The sequence below is a fragment of the Quercus robur genome, chromosome 5, assembly GCF_932294415.1.
Source record: "Quercus robur chromosome 5, dhQueRobu3.1, whole genome shotgun sequence".
In the NCBI taxonomy this organism is placed as follows: Eukaryota; Viridiplantae; Streptophyta; class Magnoliopsida; order Fagales; family Fagaceae; genus Quercus; species Quercus robur.
In genome coordinates this window covers 81,021,740-81,042,595 of record NC_065538.1, presented here as the reverse complement: position 1 = coordinate 81,042,595, position 20,856 = coordinate 81,021,740, and the positions used below count along the sequence as shown (strand labels likewise).

At 35.6% G+C, this 20,856-nt stretch overlaps 2 protein-coding genes and 1 pseudogene across 6 annotated transcripts; 2 read left to right on the top strand and 1 right to left on the bottom strand.

The window, feature by feature from the left end:
* The first annotated feature begins 225 nt into the window (after nt 1-225).
* LOC126727330 (G-type lectin S-receptor-like serine/threonine-protein kinase At4g27290) lies at nt 226-4,498 on the top strand. Of its 3 annotated transcripts, none has more exons than XM_050432934.1 (8): nt 226-346; nt 585-1,973; nt 2,337-2,465; nt 2,563-2,720; nt 2,832-3,042; nt 3,250-3,487; nt 3,568-3,718; nt 3,821-4,498. In XM_050432934.1, the coding sequence occupies exons 2-8, from the start codon at nt 692-694 to the stop codon at nt 4,127-4,129; spliced, it is 2,478 nt and encodes an 825-aa protein (XP_050288891.1). In that variant the 5' UTR covers nt 226-346; nt 585-691; the 3' UTR covers nt 4,130-4,498. The 3 variants fall into 3 exon arrangements, with proteins under 3 accessions (XP_050288891.1, XP_050288892.1, XP_050288890.1); XM_050432935.1 differs by having other exon boundaries at nt 247-346; nt 582-1,973; XM_050432933.1 differs by lacking the exon at nt 226-346 and having other exon boundaries at nt 416-1,973.
* Nucleotides 4,499-8,471: 3,973 nt separating this feature from the next.
* LOC126728809 (protein FAR1-RELATED SEQUENCE 11-like) lies at nt 8,472-20,639 on the top strand (annotated as a pseudogene).
* Nucleotides 13,601-19,867, bottom strand: LOC126727331 (L10-interacting MYB domain-containing protein-like). Of its 3 annotated transcripts, XM_050432937.1 has the most exons (7): nt 19,265-19,867; nt 18,116-18,481; nt 17,063-18,028; nt 15,397-15,535; nt 14,682-15,171; nt 14,349-14,580; nt 13,601-14,262 (listed from the first exon to the last, which is right to left on the bottom strand). In XM_050432937.1, exons 4-7 carry the CDS (start codon nt 15,432-15,434, stop codon nt 13,808-13,810), a joined length of 1,215 nt encoding a protein of 404 aa, XP_050288894.1. In that variant the 5' UTR covers nt 15,435-15,535; nt 17,063-18,028; nt 18,116-18,481; nt 19,265-19,867; the 3' UTR covers nt 13,601-13,807. The 3 variants fall into 3 exon arrangements, with proteins under 3 accessions (XP_050288894.1, XP_050288895.1, XP_050288893.1); XM_050432938.1 differs by lacking the exons at nt 17,063-18,028; nt 18,116-18,481; XM_050432936.1 differs by lacking the exons at nt 13,601-14,262; nt 14,349-14,580; nt 14,682-15,171; nt 15,397-15,535 and having other exon boundaries at nt 17,188-18,028; nt 19,265-19,865.
* Nucleotides 20,640-20,856: the final 217 nt, after the last annotated feature.

The window sequence follows — 20,856 nt, the reverse complement described above, 5'->3', positions numbered from 1 at the left end:
AAAAATCGCAGGACAAGTGGTGGACTTGATAGATGATTATGACCTTTAAAAAATAATATATTACCACTAGTCATTGCGTTAAGAAAATTCTTCATCACTTATCCAAAAAAATAAAAAATAAAAAACCAAGAAGGTTCTTTATATTAAATAATGGACAAAGACCTGTGAGTTGAAAGTCATGGGATAATCAAAATTCAACAGGTTCACACTGGCAAACTTGGGTCCCTATCTGCTCCTTCCAGTTTTCCCAGTATGTACCTCCTAAAAATGATGTTAATCACAGATGAACCCATGTTCAAGTGTCACTTTACCATGAACTTTCCATGCCAACATGGCAACACCAATGGTCTGAGTTTTTATAAGTCGATTTTAGTTTTAATATTTGCACATTTATCAATCTTTCAGGCATATAAAATTTGCATATTTCCTGTTGAATTATTGAAGTGACTCAGGAATTTTTATTAACAAATTATTATTATAGGTAGAGTTTGCTGTTTTCTAATTGAGACTTCCATTATTTGGAAGGCCGGGCACATGACATACAACTATTCTGCACTTGACAAAGTCTTTGCATTCTTTAGCAGGTATATCACGTGCCTTGAAAGTATTCAACTTTACACTTTGAAACAGAAGAAAAAGTTTTGAGGCATGAGATTTATTTGAGCAAGTAAAATGAAAGATCAAGAAACTGATGGAGAAGCAGAAAGACAGCCTCTTGTTTCTCACTATTTCTTTCACTTTGATATCCTTGTTTCCAAAAAGTTCAATTGCAGCTGACAGCATAACTGCAACACAGTCCATGAATGATAGCCAAACATTGGTTTCATCAGGCCAAAAATTTGAACTTGGCTTCTTCAGTGCTGGAGGTTCTGGTGATCTATATTTAGGAATATGGTACAAGAATATCCCAGGTAAGACTAAAGTTTGGGTTGCAAACAGAGACAGCCCTCTTCAGAATTCTTCTGGTTTCTTAACATTCAACTATGATGGAAATCTTGTTCTTCTCAATCAATCAAGAAGCATTGTTTGGTCTTCAAATATTTCACAAGCAGCAAGAAGTCCAGTTGTACAGCTTTTAGACTCTGGAAATCTTGTTCTGAAAGATATGGGTGATGACAACTCTGAGAACTACCTATGGCAGAGCTTTGATCATCCATATGATACTTTGTTGCCTACCATGAAGCTTGGGTGGAACTTGACAAGTGGGTTGAATCGATCTTTGAGGTCATGGAAAAGCTCAGATGATCCTTCTCCTGGAGACTACACTTACAGTGTGGATCCCCGTGGGCTTCCTCAACTTGTTCTTCGTCAAGGATCAAAGAAGCTATTCCGAAGTGGGCCTTGGTATGGGGAACAATTTAGTGGCGATCAAATTCTGGTGGCAAACACGGTTTTCAAACCCATATTTGTCTCTAGTGCTGAAGAAGTTTATTATATATATGAAACTATAGACAATATCACTTCAAGATTTGTGTTGGGTCAATCCGGTCTCGTTCAGCATTTCTCTTGGAATGATAAAGACTCTAGTTGGAATCTCTTGTTCACAGTTCAAGAAGACCGCTGTGACAGTTATGGTTATTGTGGTAGTTATGGTAGCTGTAAAGTTAACAATACACTGTATTGTGAGTGCTTAAAGGGTTTTAAACCCAAATCACCCCAAGACTGGAAATTGCTTGATTGGTTAGATGGATGTGTTCGAAATGATCATCGTATTTGCAGAAATGGAGAGGGATTTATCAAGTTAACAGGATTGAAACTGCCAGATGCATCACAATTTAGCGTAAATGTCAGTATGAGTATTGAAGATTGTGAGGCAGAGTGCTTGGAGAATTGCTCTTGTACGGCTTATGCTAAACTGGACATCAGTGGCAGTGGCAGTGGCTGTGTGACCTGGTTTGGAGATCTACTTGATATCAGAGAGGTTGCTAATTATGGGCAAGATCTCTATGTGAGAGTGGCAGCTTCAGAATTAGGTAAGAATTCTTGAGTCTGTGACCTTTACCTCTCAGTTTTCAGCTGTAATTTATTTAGGGAACTCAAAACTTGGGACTAAGGCTTTGTTGTTGTTATAATCTTAAGATCTCTACTTTGCTGTTATAGGCAATGAACATGCTTGTCTCACCACACATGCTGTCATGATAGACTCTTAAACCAAGCATTGTGTTTGCTCAAGAAAGGCTCGAAACAGCCCAGCTCTGGCCTAACATGGAGCTGGGATGGAAATGTTGTCTTATGACTATTTGTATTTTAACTTAATTGGTCAACTATTGCCTATTTTATTCTATAATTATTGAAACAACTAATATACTGTATTATTTTTTGTTTGTGGTTGTTAGAGGCAAATGCTGATAGAAGTAAGAAGCAGAGGCGAATAATAATTGCAGTGACTGTTTCTGTGGCTTCAGCAGTGATCATATTGGCTTCAATCAGCTGGTTCATTATTTGGAAGACGAGAAGAAACAAATGTAAATTTGCCACAAAATTCTGATAGTTCCATTGTAGCATTTCATGGAAGTTTCAATCCTATCATTTTTATTAAGTTGTCTGTGTTCTTGTAAATAGCCAGTAGGCCAGATAATCAAGCAAACGTTAGTGGAGTTGAAGGAGAAAGGGATGACCTTGAGCTCCCATTATTCGATATGGCTACCATTGAAGCTGCCACAAACAACTTCTCTGCCGCCAATAAGATTGGAGCAGGTGGATTTGGCCTAGTGTACAAGGTAAAATATAACAGTTTCACCGGCTGGTTCTCATTCAGACACTTTCAAAATCCTAAAATGGCCCTACAAGCTGCAATTTTCTTTATAAGCACTTTCTTGTTATGATTGTAGGGTGAGCTACTATCAGGGCAAGAAATAGCAGTAAAGAGGCTTGCAGAAAATTCTGGACAAGGCCTACAGGAGTTTAAGAATGAGGTCATCTTGATCTCCCAACTTCAACATCGGAACCTTGTAAAGCTTCTAGGTTGTTGCATTCAAGGAGAAGAAAGAATGTTAATCTATGAGTACATGCCAAACAGAAGCTTAGACTCCTTAATCTTTGGTTTGTATCTCTCTCTCTCTCTCTCTCTCACTCTCACATACACGCACACACACAAACATATGTATGTTTGAATTTAGTGCAGCATATTGGTCATTTGGTCTCTCTTATTGATTTTCTAGTCCTATAAGTTATATTTCCAAACTGGCTAAAATGCCATAGTTTCAAACCATTGGAAGTCAACTTGTATACAATGTAATGATTGGGCAGATGAAGCAAGGCGTCGTTCACTCAACTGGCAAAAGAGATTAGACATTGTTATTGGGATAGCTCGAGGACTTCTTTATCTTCATAGAGATTCAAGACTCAGAGTAATCCATAGGGATCTAAAAGTCAGCAATATTCTGTTAGACAGTGAAATGAATCCCAAAATTTCAGATTTTGGAATGGCAAGAATATTTGGTGGAAATCAAACTGAATCAAAGACGAAGAGAGTTGTTGGAACTTAGTGAGTAAACACATGCTTACCTTATTTACATCATTTTGGTATTTTGCTACTAAAATCTCTCTTTTTTGTGTTGGATGCAGTGGCTATATGTCTCCAGAGTACGCAATAGATGGACTTTTTTCTTTCAAATCTGATGTTTTTAGCTTTGGTGTTATACTGTTAGAGATGCTCAGTGGCAAGAAGAACAGGCTGTTTTTTCATCCAGACCACAAACTAAATCTCCTTGGTCATGTGAGTAAAATAAATATGATCCTATCCAAATTGTTGAAAATAATTTTTACTTTACAGGGAAATTTTATTTTTGTGCTTTGATATAACTTGATATTGTTTTAGGCATGGAAACTTTGGCAAGAAGGAAACGCCTTGGACCTAATGGATGTGTTGCTTGAGAATCAATTCCCTGCTTCTGAAGCACTAAGATATATTCAAGTGGGTCTTTTGTGTGTCCAACAGCGCCCTGAAGAGAGGCCAACAATGCCATCTGTGCTTTTGATGTTGGATAGTGAAAGTGTGTTGTTAGCTCAGCCTGGACGACCCGGATTTTATGCAGAAAGGTGCCTTCCAGAGACATATCCATCATTAAATGATAGAATGAATTCCAGTTCAAATGAGATAACTGATACATTGTTAGAGGGTCGTTAGGATATGGTTTGTGCCACTCACTGTCCTAGAAGATGGAAATAATTATTCTATCTGAATTTGCATTGCAACAGTCAACAGATATACCATACCATGCTTGATTTGAAGCATGTAGATCCACTTATGTACATTGTGGTTATGAGATCCTTAGAAAGCTACTCAAATTTGACCAAAGAAAAAGGAAAAGGAAAAGAGAGAGAGAGAGAGAGAGAATTATAGGATTTAATCTGTAGGGTATTCCTGTATTCTCCATTGTTGCCCCTTTCCTTTTGAGGAACATACTCACCTATCTCTTTGTAGCTCATGAATGATAACAAATTTGATCGATTTTGGACAGGAAATAAGTGTGATATGATTTTTTTATAAGTTGAACCTATTGTGCAACTAGAGAAGTTACAGAATCTCTTAAAATTGATTCAAGTTCATTTCTCACAAATTTGGCTAACCTTAGGCTTCTAAAGTCTTTGGAAGACTTATCTCAACCATCCAAAATATTTTTTTGCATTATTTGGACAATTGTGAAGTCCTAATTTTTCCTACAAAACTATGCTTTCAATCAAAAGGGAAACCTGTAGAGAGAAAAATTCTTATATTATTTTAAGAAATATCCTAGTTGTCCATGTTACACCCTGCACGATTGTTTTTAATTATTATTAGTATCATTATTGTTTATTAAAAAAAAAAAAAACAACATAGAGATTAGAAATTTGTGTTCTAACTCGGATTCTATTTTCCACTACTTATGTGCTGCTTAAGAAATGATAAGTGAATGAAATTTAATTTGACTAGGACTTTAGAGTTATTAAGATAAACTTTGAGTCCAAATCTACCTGAATAAATTAGGGACAATTATAGATTTAGAAAATCTGGGTGGGATATTTAGGACTCTTTAGGTTCCTTCATTAAACATATATCATAGAAAGAGGTGACAGACGGCTAGGAAGGAGAAACCCCAATCTTGGTGATGGCGAGCCTTCAAAACTTTAGGGTTTTTGATGAACTGGTTTTCAGGGTTAACTCATACCATACCACTAAGGTTTTGATTTCTATCAAGATATTTATTGAAACTAGATATTTGGTATCTAATGACCATCAAAATTTGAGGAAAAAAAAATGTTAAGAAGGGTGCAAGATCCATTTTTAGGAGCCAAAAGGAAATCAAGAAACCAATCAAGGTAAGAAATTCTATTGAGAGTAGGATTTGTTTAGGTCACTATTTTATAATTTTATTTTCTAAGATGGATTGATTCCAAGATGTATTAGCATTAGTTAAGGGAAACAATATAATTTAGCAAAATGTAAAGGGTGAAATTAATTAAGACCAGAAAAGAGATCAAGTTTGAAAATTGAGAAATGTTATGTCTACAACATTTTCATAACAAATATTGAGTGAAAGGTTATTATTGACTATTACAAGTGGGTAAAAAAATAATTTAAGTGGTAGATTCAATTAGAACCAAACAGTAACACTTACCACCTATAATTTGTTGTAAAAATGTTGTGGATGAATCACTTTTCTTAAAAAATTGACAAAATTTACCTTTTTGGTTTTTACCTAATGTAACACTAGCTAGGAATTGAATTTCTCATTGAATTTTGGTTATTTAGAGCTTAGGTATTGTACTTTGATTTGAAATATTTTTCCCATAGTCATTAAGGGGTTTAAGTATTCGTGAACATGGATGAGTATAGTTGCTAGAATTTTACCTTTAGGGACTATTTTGGAACTTTAACTTGGCTATGCCTCTCTTGAACACATTTGGACAGCTTTTTTGTTGGTCAACATTTTCAATGTGAAGGACACATGGGCGTTCAATCTACTTCTAGTTTAAAATAAGGGTTCTACTATCACAACCAAACTCACCACTTTTGCCACAATTCTCCTATGTAGCAAACTCTAACTGGTTGTTTGTCACTTTCACATAAACCTCACTTTTTCTTCACCAATCATAGTTAGTCACATGGAGAATTGCATGTGGCAAAAGTTGTGCCTTTTTTGTAGTAATGCATTTTTCGTTAAAATAAAGGCCAGCAACAAAGGTAAATCGCCCCCCACCCCCCCAACACACACACACACACACACACACAACACAAAACAACATTAACATAAATATAAACATAAACACAAACTCACACACTAAATTCAACAATTTAATAATCTATTAAAGTAAAACAACTAAATGAATCCATATCAATATGATATACTATATATAATAGCAGAAACTTTTTCCTACAATTAAGGCCGTGCTACTATGTAGGAAAAATGCCTATCTAAAATTCCGCCACGCTTGCAATTAAAAAGTGAAAGTTTATATTATTTTTGCAGCGACATTTTTGTAGTTTCCTAGTTTAATAAAAACTCACCAGTCAAAATTAAATACGATGAAAGGTCCATAGAGGTATTGAGATACGAAGATAGAGAGAGATAGATACAAAGAAAAGAGAGACATAGATACAGCTCGTAAGGCACACAAGAATTGAGATTAAGGAATAGAACTACCCTGTGACCAACATAATTATTCACTCAACTGCACCCTTTAAACTTTAAAGTTCGATCAACCAAAAGACTTGCTTACTGTGTGGAGATAGAGGAAGAACAAGAGATTGAGGAAACTAAACACAAACCGGCGAATTTTATATCATATACTATATATAATAGCAGAAGCCTTTTTCCTGCAATTAAGGAGGTGCTGCGATGTAGGAAAAATGCCCATCTAAAATTCAGCCATGTTCACACTTAAAAAGCGATAAATTATACCGTTTCACGTTAAAACACCGTTTGATAGTTTCTCAGTATATAAATAAAAAATAACCAGTTAAAATACAAGACTTGCAATGCTCCCAAAAAAACTTACGATATTAAAAAAAAAAAAATTTGAGGATACTCGTTCGATTCCTCGCCACATACACCACCAGAACTGCAAGCACATAGAGAAAGAAAAATCTGCCACCATCAGAGAGGTAGGCTGTGTACCCATAACCGATAAAGTAATTGTTATTGTTATTGTTTTTATCCTTTTCAAATTTGGGAATTGAATATAATTTTGTTTGAATTTCTTGGTTGGATTTATGATACACATAACCTATCCCCTCTCTCATCCATCTTTCTTCTTGCTACCACTCTCTAATACGCAAATCCAAATCGTGAAATAGAGTTCATAGAGTTCTGTCCACCATTAGACTCAGTAAAGTTTTTTTTTTTTTTTTTTTTTTTTTTTTCATTGTTAAAATTTATGGATTAATTGTTATTTAAATTTGGTTATTTTGGTTGGATTGATATCGATTTAGGTGTTTGGATTAAATTTGATTTTGACTAAGGAATTTGGGTAAGAATGCTTTAGTTTGGGGTATTTGAGTTAAATTAGATGAATTTCTCTATATCTACATTTTTTTCATCTTATAGTAGATTTTGCATTGGATGAGAGATATTGTTCAACAAATGAGGTGACTATATACATTTTGTTTTGGATAATTCACTAGCTTCAACAATGAGAGAAACTTGAACCGTTATAACACTATTAAAGGGTCAACAAAAAACATTATGAACACGTGTTTTGGATGTGCAATACAGTTTACCTTGTACTTAAGCTTTAAATGCCAAATAAAATATACATTGATCTCATAAATATGATTGGTTGAGAATTCAGAGTCTTTTAAACTAAAATTAATGACCCGTGTGGTTTTTCCCTATTTGTCCTATTTTATATTGGCATTTGTTATCGTGTGCCCTTAGGGTAGACATTTATGCCAATGATAGTGGTTGCCCCTTTGCATAGAAACTTGAAATAAGTTGAGAAGGGGTCTTTTTTTATCTTGCCAACAATCTCTTGATATGGCCGGATCTAACAAAACAAAATTACTATGATGTCCTCAAAATTTTTTAACAAGACAAAAATGTACTTTTTGCAACTTCCTTCCATTTTCTATTTCATCTCCCACTAATACTTACTTTACAAATATTTACTTTTTCTTTTCCCCCACTTTACCAATATCATAGAAAAAACTAAAAGATAAGTTCAATGTTTAGCAAAAAGACAAGAAAGAAAGATGAGTTCAATGAATGATCAAAGAATGTCTACAAGAATATAGTGTTCAAGAAATTATATATAAGGTACATATATTTCTTTTGTTCTTAATTTGTTTTTCAAATATATTGAAATATGATGTTGATTTTTATTATTTTTTTAATCCTTGTTACAACATAGAACAGATTAATGATATTGTAATTGCAAGTAAGATTTATCAAAGAGTTTCAAGGAATTGTGTTGACTTAAATGAGCTTCCCAATGATGGAGAAAATAATGACATTTGTGGGGAGGAAATAGTGGTTTGGAATGAATATCCAATGGCAGAAATAGGAGTTATTGAAGAAAATGAAGATATTAATTCAATAGAGAATGAGTTTGAACCTTTTGTTGGTCAATGTTTTCTTAGTGAAGAAGAGGATTTCATTTTCTATAAAAATTATGCAAATTGATATGGTGTTACAATTCGAAAAGGTCGTTTTGTCACAAAAAATGGAGAAAATGTAAGATGTGATTTCTTTTGTCGTCGAGAAGGTAGACAACAATTAAAAAGAGTGGATTCATGTAAGGAGCAACAAAATAGGATATCTACAAAATGTGGACGCAAAGCTCATTTAAGAATCACATTGCGAAAGGCATTTGACATTTTTCCACGAGAATGGCATGTCACTAAGTTTGTTATAGATCACAATCATGAATTGTTGTCCCATTTGGAAGTGAGATTTCTTCCGGCCAATCGAGTTATCACTCAAGAAGATAAAGATCGCATTTTCTTATTGAAAAAGTGTGGACTTTCGGTATGCAAATAATACGTGTTATGGAGCTTGAGAAAGTTGTGAAGCATGGAGATCTTCCATTTTTAAAAGAGATATCCATAAACTTTATGTGAAAATGAGAAGGATGCATGCAATGAATTATGCTATGGATCTCTTACAATTGTACAAAGTTGCTAAGGAAAAGAATTCTAAGTTTCAATATGTATTTACAATTGATAAAGTTAGTAGGTTGGAGCATATTTTTTAGGCACCTACTCCTTGTTTTAATTGGTGCCAAAAATATGGAGATGTGGTTGTTTTTTTATACTACTTACAAAGTAAATGCATATGACATGCCTTTTGGTATTTTTGTTGGTATCAATAATCATGGAAAGATAATTCTCTTTGGTTGTGCACTTCGAAATGAAACAACTAGTGCATTTCAATGGTTAATGAAGGTACGTAAATTATTTAATAATCTTGTAAGGTTGTGCAATTATTTTTCAATTTTATTTGATTAACTAGTAGTTTAATGGTATATATCCTTCTATATTTTTTCATGTGCTAATAACTTTGTATTTGATTAATAGACTTTTGCAAATTTAATGAAGAAGTCACCTAAGGCAATTTTAATACACCAAGATCTATAGATTACAAAGGCAATATCAAAAGAATTGCCATCCACAAAACATGCTTTTTGTATATGGCACATTACTGCTAAATTTAGTGGTTGGTTTACGGCAATTCTTCGTAGTCAATATTCAAATTGGTGCATGGATTTCTACAAGCTATATAAGTTAGACTCATGTGAATAATTTGAGCATCAATGGTCTCAAGTTATGGCAAAATATGACATGCTTACCAACAAGCATGTAAGTGGTTTATATCAAATCAAGCATTTTTGGGTACCTTGTTACCTTCATGACTATTTTTTTGGGGGAATGACAATAACCAGAAGATCCGAATGTGTAAATGCATTTATCAAACGGTTTGTTAGTTCCCACATAAACTTGACCCAATTTATTGAACAAGTCATTATTTATCATTGCTTTCCTTTATTGTAGAATTTGATTTATTTTTTTTATTTGTTAACATTTGTAGTCTTTATGTGTCTTTAAATTAATTACAAATTTGTAGTCTTTGGGTCCGTTTGGATACAGCTTATTGTTGCTGAAAGTTGCTGAAAACACTGTAGCAAATAAGTAGGAAAACGCGTGTCCCAAATTTAGCTGAAAGCACTGTAGCGCTGCTGAAGTTACTGTAGCATATAAATTACAAAATTTTTCTCTGATTTTCTTTTCCACTCCTCACCGTACCTAGCTAAGCCTCTGAAGCGGAGAGTTCCACGCCCATCCGAGAGTTCCACCACCTACAATCGCCGCTTCCCTCTCATCTCAATCAGAGCCTCCTCCTCCTCCTCCTCAGATCTCGACTCATCTTCCCCACTCCTTGTCTCCGATAACGGCAAAGGCGCTGTAATATCTCGTGAGGAGGAGTACCCGGTGGCGGCGGGTTCCATAGAAGTGGACGCCGTCACTGAGACGGAGCTGAAAGAGAACGGGTTCAGGAGCACCCGAAGGACCAAGCTGGTGTGCACCATCGGACCCTCCTCAACGGCACCGCCGAGATTTTCGGCTCCGAGCTCCCACCGGAAATTGAACACAACACATGCGGTCAGGGTATCTTGCAAATGGGTTAGTGATATTGAATTTTTCGATTTTTGGTTTTATCTGCAAATGGATGTCATATTACCCAGTACTGAAGGTAATTTTTTCCCCTTTCCAATCGATTTTTATAATTCCATAAATGTTGCTCCGTTTTTTTTTTTTTTTTTAATTTTTTTTTTTCCCAGTGATAAAATCCATTGGTTTTGTCTTTTGCAGTGCCCATAATTTAATTGTTTCAGTTAACCATTGAAAGTGTTCAGAAGGCTGGCAATGGTTGCTCAGAAACTGTAATGTTTCTTTCAATCTCTCTGTTTCGTTTGACAATGTTTTTCTTTTAATTTTATTTTTGACATATACTGTGGTCCCAAATATTCTCAACAAAGATGTTAGAATTGTGAATGCCCTCTCTTTATCTGATTTTCAATTGTGGTGTTCTTCATTCTGTGCTTCAAATGAAAAAGAGTTTTGCACTTTGATAAAAATGCACTTTCCAAGTAACAGGGCATTGCCGGACTGGTGTTGAGTGACTTTAGCATTTAAATATTTTAAAGACATTTATCATATGCATTTCATGAATTATTATTTTTAATATTTTCTAGATGATCTTTCTCCTTTGATTAGGGATTGTGGATTGCTAGAATAATCTGATAGAGCTGAGTCCTGACCCTATTGGTTTTTTAGAGCTAGAGGTTTTATACCTGAAATGTGTGGACTGGAGTGTGAAATCTGAGTCCTTTTCATTTCCTGAATGTAGTTGCAAAGGAAGGCAGATTCATTCATACTTTCATTATGGAAAAGTTTGCCATTATAAAATTCGTAACATAAGGTAATACTGGATTGATAGCATCCTATATTATTCTTAAATATCCTGCTTTTGAAGATGATACGATTTATATGTGGATTACTGGATTGTTATTATGTGCTTTGGGTTAAAGTAATACTGGATTGTTGGTTATGAATTTTATTGAGATGCACACAGCTTGCAGTCAGTTACTTACTTAGCCCATGTGCATAAATTAGTTAAAGACGTGTTCAAATAAGTGCATGAAATTGGTGCTTTGTCTTATGGTTTTTCTGCTGGTTTTTCTTGGACATCAGTGTGAATTTGCTCGATATATTATTATTAGATATTCTGATAGTTTTTGATTACATTCAGCCCCCGAGAAAAAAAGACCACACTCACACCAAGCCAAGGTTTGATCAGAGAAACACAGAGAGAGAAAGAGAACATGTTTTTCAAATTCTTCAAAGTCCAAGGTGAGTCCTCCTCTCTCCCCACTTTCCACCTCCAAAAACCCTAATTTTCCCAGCTCCAATAACTTCTTTTTTCAGATCTTCATCTACATATAGAATTTTTTATGTATCCATTTTTGTATATGTACTCACACACATGCATAAGTTCTTTTTGTTTATCTTGTATGCTATAGATGTTGGGTTTTGTTGGTGGGTTTTGATAATCTGTTTAATTAGGGGGAAAAAGATTCAAGAAGAAATGGGAAATTCAGTAGCATTTGAAGATTACAAGTTTCTTTTCCCCTTTTTTCTTTCCATCCTTTTTATTATCTATCTACCTGTTTTTATACAGTCACATACTTCAGTAGTTATTGACATATGTATTGAATACGACATGGTCAATTATAAGCCAAGTTTGATAACCCAAAAGACAAAAAACAGAACAAAGAAAAAAATATCTTTGTTTGACAACAATAGTACATAAAGGCTATTCAATTACAAAAAACACATGTACACGATAGAAGAACCAAAAGCTGAAGCTAGAGAGATAGAAACATCAAATGCAGCAAAAAATGGGGGTTTAAGAGTGATGGGGTTGGTGGGTTAGGAGTTAAGGCTTACCTTAGTGCACTTTCCTTGCGTGTAGTACAAACACATGGGCTTCCAACGATTCTTACTTACTTTATGGACTGTATGAGGGGATGATGGGTTATGAGCAGTAGTATTTGAGAGAGAGGTGAGGGTATCGAAAGCACGCATTGGAGTGAGAGAGTGAGTTAGAGAAGAGAGACAGAGAGGGATTGGAAGGAGATGGGAATGGGATAGAGAGCTTGAGCGGAAAGAAGAAACCCAAGAGAAAGTGGCTCTGGGAATGGGAAACGGCATCGTTGCTTCTTTGTTTTGGACACAGCTGAGCGATTTTGAAATAAGTTATATGTGTGTCAATTTGTCTTCCCCCTTTTTTTTTTTTTTTTTTTTTTTTTTTTTTTTTTTTATGTACTGATTTTTAGAATCGCACTTTTGTATGCTATAGATGTTGGGTTTTGTTGGTGGGTTTTGATAATTTGGGCTAAATATGCGTGAAGTTTTTTATTGATTGAAGTTTTCTGTTGTTATCTGCAGTGTCTGTGCTTCAGCCTTCTCCGATTTTCGAAGAAAGTTGTTTGATTTGAATGTTGATGACAAATATTTGTGGGCACAAGCTTTGACCGGTTTGCAAACTAGCATTAATAGCGAAATTAGAAATTTATATTCAACTGGAAGATTTACAGTTTTGAAAGAGCTCGAAGCAGTTAATACAAGTGTAAAGAAATTGTATCCCATGATCCAAGATGGTGTGGACTTTCAGAGGGACTAGATCTTCGTACAAACCAATATGATGGCTTTTTTCATGTAGTTTTAATTGGGCGTGATGCTTTGCTCTATAATGTTAGACAGAGTAGTAGTGTCTCTTCGCCAAAGCTAGGTTGCAAAGTAGTAGAAAGAGTACAATCTTAATTATTAGGAATAGCTAAAATTTGTTTAGGGGTTCATGTAGATTCTTTTGTATTTGATATTATTCTATTGATTCATTTCTATTTGATATTATTTTGCCTGAATGGCTTTTTTTTAAAATCAAGTTTCCTGATTAATGTCATTTATTTGGAATATTTTACAATCTATTTGAACACGTTGTGTATTTGTTTTTACCTTTATATTATGCAAATTTATTTTAAAACTCATTGGAAATCTGTTTTGAGTGTGAACTTCATCTTTTCACACTAACGTATCAGAAAGAGTACAATGCGAGCACTGTAGTACGAAAGTGATAATTGGTCTTATTTGTACTTGTGAAAAATACATAAAAAGGTGCCAACAACAAAACACTTTTTGTGTGAATTTGGATAAACTATCAAGTGTCCTGAAAGTTTCTAAGATACAGATTTAACACTTGATCCTTATGATTCATAACAAAACAAATCCACGAACTCAAAAAACCATCAGTTATGATCCCCACAAAAGTCAGTTATCGTCCGCACATATCGATCTTGTGATACGCATACGAACCTGTTTCATCTGAGGTTCGTCCAAGATTGAGATTGTTTCTGCCATGGCATCGTAATGACCTGTCTCACTACCAAATGATGTGGCCTCTGTAGATCCTGAACATTCAGCATCATTGTTTATCTCATGTGTTCTAACGAGATTGTGAAGAACCATTGTAGCAACAATGACCAAGTTTTGAGTGTGCATCTTAAAAGGTGGCATATGTCTCAAAATTCTCCATTTATTCTTCCAAACTCCAAAAGTTCGTTCTATGACTGAACGGAGTGATGAATGGAGATAATTAAACCTCTCCTCTGGACGATGCAGCACTTCAGAAGGCCGAAATTCTCCAATGTGGTACCTCTCCCCCTTATATGGTGCAAGGAACCCTTTCCTCATAGGGTATCCTGAATCAACCAAATAATACTTCCCTGCAAATGAAAACGTTTATTACATTAGTATTTTCACTACATTAATACATACTTTAATACTGTAATTAAACTGAATATTTACAAACCAGCTGGAGCGTTCGGAAAGTTGTAACTCTCATTATTGACGCAGCTGTAAAAAATCCTCGTGTCATGCGCCGATCCTTCCCATCCAACACATGCGAATGTGAACTTCATGTCAAAGTCACATGCGCACATGCAATTTGTTGTGGTGATCCCCTTCCTGCCATAGTATGGGAGCTGGTCCTTAACATCAATGACCACGGGGACATGGACCCCATCAATTGCACCAATGCAACCCTAATCATTGGGACAAAAATACCATGTGAAATAAAATACGTAGTATGACCATAAAGATAATTTAACTTAAATCAAGTGAAGATACTAAATTCACAAAATACCTTAAAATGTGGCCAATATCGATCTGAATGTTGAATATGTTCTGGCACGTCCCGAAATGTACGATCAGCAGGTTGGATAATGTCCCGTGCCATAACGGTGGCTAATAATGTAACTACCGTGCCCATGTGTCGATGCACTGTCTCACCCGAGTGCTGAAATCTTTCCTGCACCATTCTGTTACCCTCACCATGACCAAGTATCATCAATGTCATTGCCAGAGACTCTTCCACGCAAACACCTCTGGTACCGTAATATCCATACTGGCGCAGTGTATTACACAATTGTCTAAACACATAGCTTGACATTCTAAAAATTCTTCGACATTTCTTCTCATGTCCAGTTAAAATATATTGTACCCATTCTAAGCCAGTTTGTATATTCGTATGCAATGGTACTTTAGTCATATAGGTATTCACGTAAGCTAGACATGCACACCCGGCTAGATATGCTGCGAGTACAATGTCGTCACTCAGATCGAAGTCTGCGTCACTGCATATGTTACCGACTTTAATTGCATGTACATTTATTCATGTGATACTATAATATGTAACCTAAAAACAAGTTGTTAAATTTTATTGGAACTCAAACTGGTACTAGGCTCAAACTATGGTCGTACCAATAAATTAACAATTCTAAGCATATGCTTTCATGATTTCATCCAATATTTCTAAAAATTATAGATTCACATCTACAAGGGAAAGTATAGAAACTCACTTGTGCTGGGAATCAGATGAGTCGTTTAGCAAATCCATCCTTTTTGTATACCTTGAGACTGCTTTATAGATATTGAACAATGATCCAAAAGATATCGAGCTTACAATTCAGAGCCTTGAAATACGGATGATATCTAATGCTATACAACCAATAAAAAATAATAATCAGAAAATAGTCTAAGCAATAACAATAAAACATTCAAGGTAGACATCAATATATATATATATATATATATATTTAATGTAGAAGTTTCTAAAAATGAACTGGTTCATATTTGGCCAACCAAACAAAACCACCTCAAGCTGAATGTTGCAACTAATATAACTTTCTGTAGAAAACATGGTCATTGAGAAAACAAAGGATGTCAAAAACAAGCTTACTTTAAAATACACCTCAATAGAAAGGTTGTCAAAACACTAATTACATAAAAAGGTATGAAATTGGGCTAACTCATATGACTAGCCATTGGAGTTATGGGGACATTTCAAAAGTTACAAACTCTAACAATGAGCATGCTCTTCTGGACAAAATTTTAAGATGACTACCATTAAACCAAAAAACAAATTGTGGCATAATAACTCCTAAAATCAAATTTAGATGCTTTGTTGCTGTTATTATTTCACATTGCATAAAACTCTAAAAGGCCCGGCACTTTCCTTTTCTATAGTGCCGGCTCAAAACATTCTCTATTTGGTTTCTTTGACAGTTAAGCAAATATTAAACAGTTAAGCAGGCAGCAATACAGAACCAGCAAACAGAACCAGCAAACATTCTCAAAAGCCACTCCACAAATTTCATGAAATAAATAATCTTTGATTTAAAAAATAAAAAAAATATGCAGGCAGCAATACAGAACCAGCAAACAGAACCAGCAAACATTCTCAAAAGCCACTCCACAAATTTCATGAAATAAATAATCTTTGATTTCAAAAATAAAAAAAATATGCAGACAGCAATACAGAACCAGCAATACAGACAGCAATACAGACAGCAATACAGAACCAGCAATACAGACAGCAATACAGACAGCAATACAGACAGCAATACAGAACCAGCAATACAGACAGCAATACAGAACCAGCAATACAGACAGCAATACAGACAGCAATACAGAACCAGCAATACAGACAGCAATACAGAACCAGCAATACAGACAGCAATACAGATACAGAACCAGCAATACAGAACCAGCAAACATTCTCTTATTTCACTCGACAAATTTCATGAAATAAATAATCTTTGATTTAAAAAAAAAAAAATATATGCAGACAGCAATACAGAACCAGCAATACAGACAGCAATACAGAACCAGCAATACAGACCAGCAATACAGAACCAGCAAACAGAACCAGCAAACATTCTCAAAAGCCACTCCACAAATTTCATGAAATAAATAATCTTTGATTTCAAAAATAAAAAAAATATGCAGACAGCAATACAGACAGCAATACAGACAGCAATACAGAACCAGCAATACAGACAGCAATACAGAACCAGCAATACAGAACCAGCAATACAGACAGCAATACAGAACCAGCAATACAGACAGCAATACAGATACAGAACCAGCAATACAGAACCAGCAATGCAGGTAGCAATATGCAGGCATCTCAAAAAATATGCAGACCAACAGATGTACGAAATCACACAGGGCAGCTCTTATTACCAAAACTGTGAAATGGCTCATTTTCTCCATTAATATAAAACTTGCGTCTAGCAAAGTCAACCATCCATCACAAACTCCAGTTACCAGCAAGAGAAGGGCTGAATTCTAAAATATTAAATGCAAAATTCAGATAAAAGACGCATTGGACAAACATATATAAATATAGCTCAAACACATAGGAATGATGAGCATTGTCTTACATACACACTCATAACAAGCATTAGTTCCTACGAATAAAAAAGAAAGAAATATAATAGTGCAATAGATACAACACTGAAAGTTTGATTACTACACCAAGCCTACACAACCCTATCGAGACAATCTATTGTTCCTTCACGAAAAATGATAATCAGGGTGCCTTTGGTACTCTTTTTCTAGCCACTTTAGCTGGATATCCTTGTTATCGGAAAGTGCTGCAAACATGTGTCTACCCGACTCTTTTTCCATGAAGTAGATAGTGCTGAACAAATGAAGGTAATGACCCGAGTACACCCCAGGAAGACTCAACACCATGTCCATAATTTCTTTAACCTGAGCCGTTGCTGTGGGAGCAGATGGTGTACGGGCACTTAGACTAGATCTTTCAACAATAACATTTGAGATACTCTTCAAAGAGTCCGACATCTCTTGCGCGGTTGAACGCCTTTTTTTTGGTTTCTTGGAAATTGGCTTGAAGATGTGGACACTGGTTGCTAGGCCTTTCCCCTTATTCACTGCTAGTCCTACCCTCGACAATGATGGACCTTCAACCTCCATTGGGTCAACATTCACAACGGGTTCACATTGGGGGTCAACAAATTCTATGCTATTACCGGAGTCCCCAGACCCTTCGGTGGTTGCCGTTGGTATTGGACCACTCGTGCAGAATGCATTTTTTCCCGTTGCAGTCGTGCCTCCAAACATGATGTTCAGAAGGTCACGATTAGGCAAACCATTCGTTCTCAAGGTTTTTGCATCGGGACATGCCTACATGTGGACAACCAGTAGTTAGAACATAAGAATATAGTTTTAGACACTAAATTTTTTAACAATTATGTATTGATCAAAACTAACCGCAATCTTTCGAGTCCACCACTCATCAGGTGCATCAAACATCCCAGTTACAGAATCATAACCCAACCCAGTCTCATTCTCCAAACACTTGGTATAAATCTTCCACCTTTTTCTCAAATGATCCCATTTGTTTTTAATCTGCAGCCAAGTCACTACTTTTTCAATCTCACCCAACTGCCGAATCACTTCACTTTGGCCAATTTTGGACAAAAATCCAGTAGGCTTCCTTTGGCCCGCCATGACTTGAACAGCACAAAACCGACAAAAAGCCTCTAGTTCCTTAGGGTCACTCCAGTCAGCTCTTTCATCATTACTACCACCCTCCATTGATTTCTTCTGCTTAACCATTTTTCCTACAACTCCCTTCTATACTCATTGAGGCATTTAAACCAACAGTTTGGGTGCATTTTAGAATCAGTTAGGCAAAGTAACAGAAATGGTGTATCCAAATGCAAAGTAAACTCATATGAAAAATGCAAAGTAAACTCATATGAAAAATGCAAAGTAAACAATGGTATATCCAAATACAACAGAGGCACTAAGAGAAATAATGGTATTAGACAAGGATCAATAAACCCACACTAGTGTCATGGAAAACAGAACAAAAGATCAACAAAAAAAATCTTATTCCACCCTTATATGATTAGTAGGGAAAAAGTCTACAAACTGTTATTAAGAAGAATTTTACAAATTTTGAACTTTGATTTGACTATAATTAAGAAAATCAAATATATATTTCATAATTATGATGCAATAATATGATAGAACCACACAGAGCAGTTGAATACAAAAACCACACACAAACGGTTAAACCCAAAAAACCACAAATTGATGAAGCATTGGACAACTACCTTCTATACTCGTTGAGGCATTTAAACAAACAGTTTGGGTGCATTCAGTTAGGCAAAGTAACAGAAATGATGGATCCAAATGCAAAATAAACTCATCTGAAAAATGCAAAGTAAACAATGGTATATCCAACAGAGGCACTAAGTGAGCGTTTTCATATTAGACAAAGGATCAATAAACCCACACTAGTGTCATGGAAAACACAACAGAGAACACACAGAAGTTGAATACAAAAACCACACACAAACGGTTAAACCCAAAAAAACACAAAATGATGAAGCTTCATGGAAAATAACATACCCGTGAATGCAAAGATGGGGAGTGGCGGCGACGATGACCCAAGCGGAGAGAAGGTGAGCTCGAGTGTTTGTTGAACAGAGGGGATCTTCTCTTTTGGTTCTGCCTACTGGGTTTGCAGTAATCAATATGTGTGCTCTGTTTTGACCCAAAGCTGGTTGGTGGGTAGGTGAACGACATTGAAGGCGAATTGGACGGAGCATTGAAGGGGATTGAAAGCATTATACAGATGGTAGTTGAGAGAAAAAGCAGAAGCCGTGAGAATGGAGATAGCCGTTACACAGACAGCGTACCGTTGATGCTCTGTTTTGACAGCTTCTGCTTGTGCACCGTTTTCCTCAGCATTTTGAGACATGAACAGTACGCGCAAGAGGCAAAATGGGTTGATTGTTTCAGCTCTTGCATTGAAACGGTGCGTAGAGCCTTTTAAATGAAACGGTGCGTGTAGAAGGATAAGTGAAACGGTGCGTAACGAGGAAACTTGCGTTTCTCAGCAGCACCCAGACTTGCGTTTTCTTCAGCTCGCGTGCGCGTGGGTCCCAGCACTCCAAAACGCAAACGCAGCAAAACGCCAGAAAACTGACTATCCAAACGCTCACTTTATGTGTCTTTAAATTATTTAAATTTGTAATTTTAGGTTGACCTTGCCATTGAAGATATTGAGCAAACACAATCACATGATGCAATGTTGGAGAAATGTAGATGTTCTTCTTTAAGAACATTGTCACCGATAGAAGAACAAGCACATAGTGTGTTGACACCTTATGCTTTCAAAAATTTTCAAGAGGAGTTTGGAAGAGCCACACAATATTCGGTGCTTCAAGAAAAAGGTATTGAATTTGTGTTGCAATATTATGAAGAAAAAACTAGTCAAAAGCACTTGGTCTTATCGGACGGTGAGATGACTAGTTGTAGTTGCAAGAATTTTGAATTTTGGGGTACACTTTGTCGTCACACACTTAGTGTATTCATTCACAACGATTGTTACCGAATTCCATCTTTGTATCTTTCACAACGTTGGTGTTGCGAAACATCATTAGGTGGAAAAGAATTGATAGTGTTGAATGGTGAAAATTTGGTGGACAAGGAAAATATGGTTGATGCTAATGGTAATGATGCAATTGATGGAGATTGTTTTGTTCGTTGTCCTCCGCTCTCAAAGATGAAAGGTCGCCCAAAGTGAAAAGGAATGAATGGTGGAAAAGAATTGGGAAAGCAAAAGAGAACTTGTGGGTTTTGTAAGTATGTTGGCCATAACATCTCTACAAGTCTGGAGAAGGAGAAGAAAAACTCGACTTCATCAAATGGTGCAAAGAAAATGAAAAATTGTACTTTAATAGATATGGGATTGAACCCAATATTTTATTTGAAATGTTAGATCTTTTGCTTAAAAAATCACCAATATGATGTTTACCAACTTTTTATTTTTGTCGGTGTTATATTGTCATTTTGACAATATTATGCCAATGAATATTATGCATTCTTGAAAAAATAGAAAATTTTTCCATAGAAATAATAGTGTTTCACTAAAATTAAAATCTAATGTCCCATATCATATCATGTATCATGACACTTTTTCAATCTAAAGCAAACTA

What these genes read in the sequence shown, in the direction of transcription:
- LOC126727330 (XM_050432934.1), top strand. Translation starts at nt 692, where the DNA reads ATGGAGAAGCAGAAAGACAGCCTCTTGTTTCTCACTATTTCTTTCACT. An exon ending in AGTGGCAGCTTCAGAATTAG is followed by an intron (nt 1,974 to 2,336) that starts GTAAGAATTCTT and finishes TGTGGTTGTTAG; the next exon opens with AGGCAAATGCTGATAGAAGT. An exon ending in GAAGACGAGAAGAAACAAAT is followed by an intron (nt 2,466 to 2,562) that starts GTAAATTTGCCA and finishes TCTTGTAAATAG; the next exon opens with CCAGTAGGCCAGATAATCAA.
- LOC126727331 (XM_050432936.1), bottom strand. Translation starts at nt 19,483, where the DNA reads ATGCTTTCAATCCCCTTCAATGCTCCGTCCAATTCGCCTTCAATGTCG. An exon ending in CCCCATCTTTGCATTCACGG is followed by an intron (nt 18,482 to 19,264) that starts GTATGTTATTTT and finishes CAATGAGTATAG; the next exon opens with AAGGGAGTTGTAGGAAAAAT. An exon ending in GGTGGACTCGAAAGATTGCG is followed by an intron (nt 18,029 to 18,115) that starts GTTAGTTTTGAT and finishes GTCCACATGTAG; the next exon opens with GCATGTCCCGATGCAAAAAC.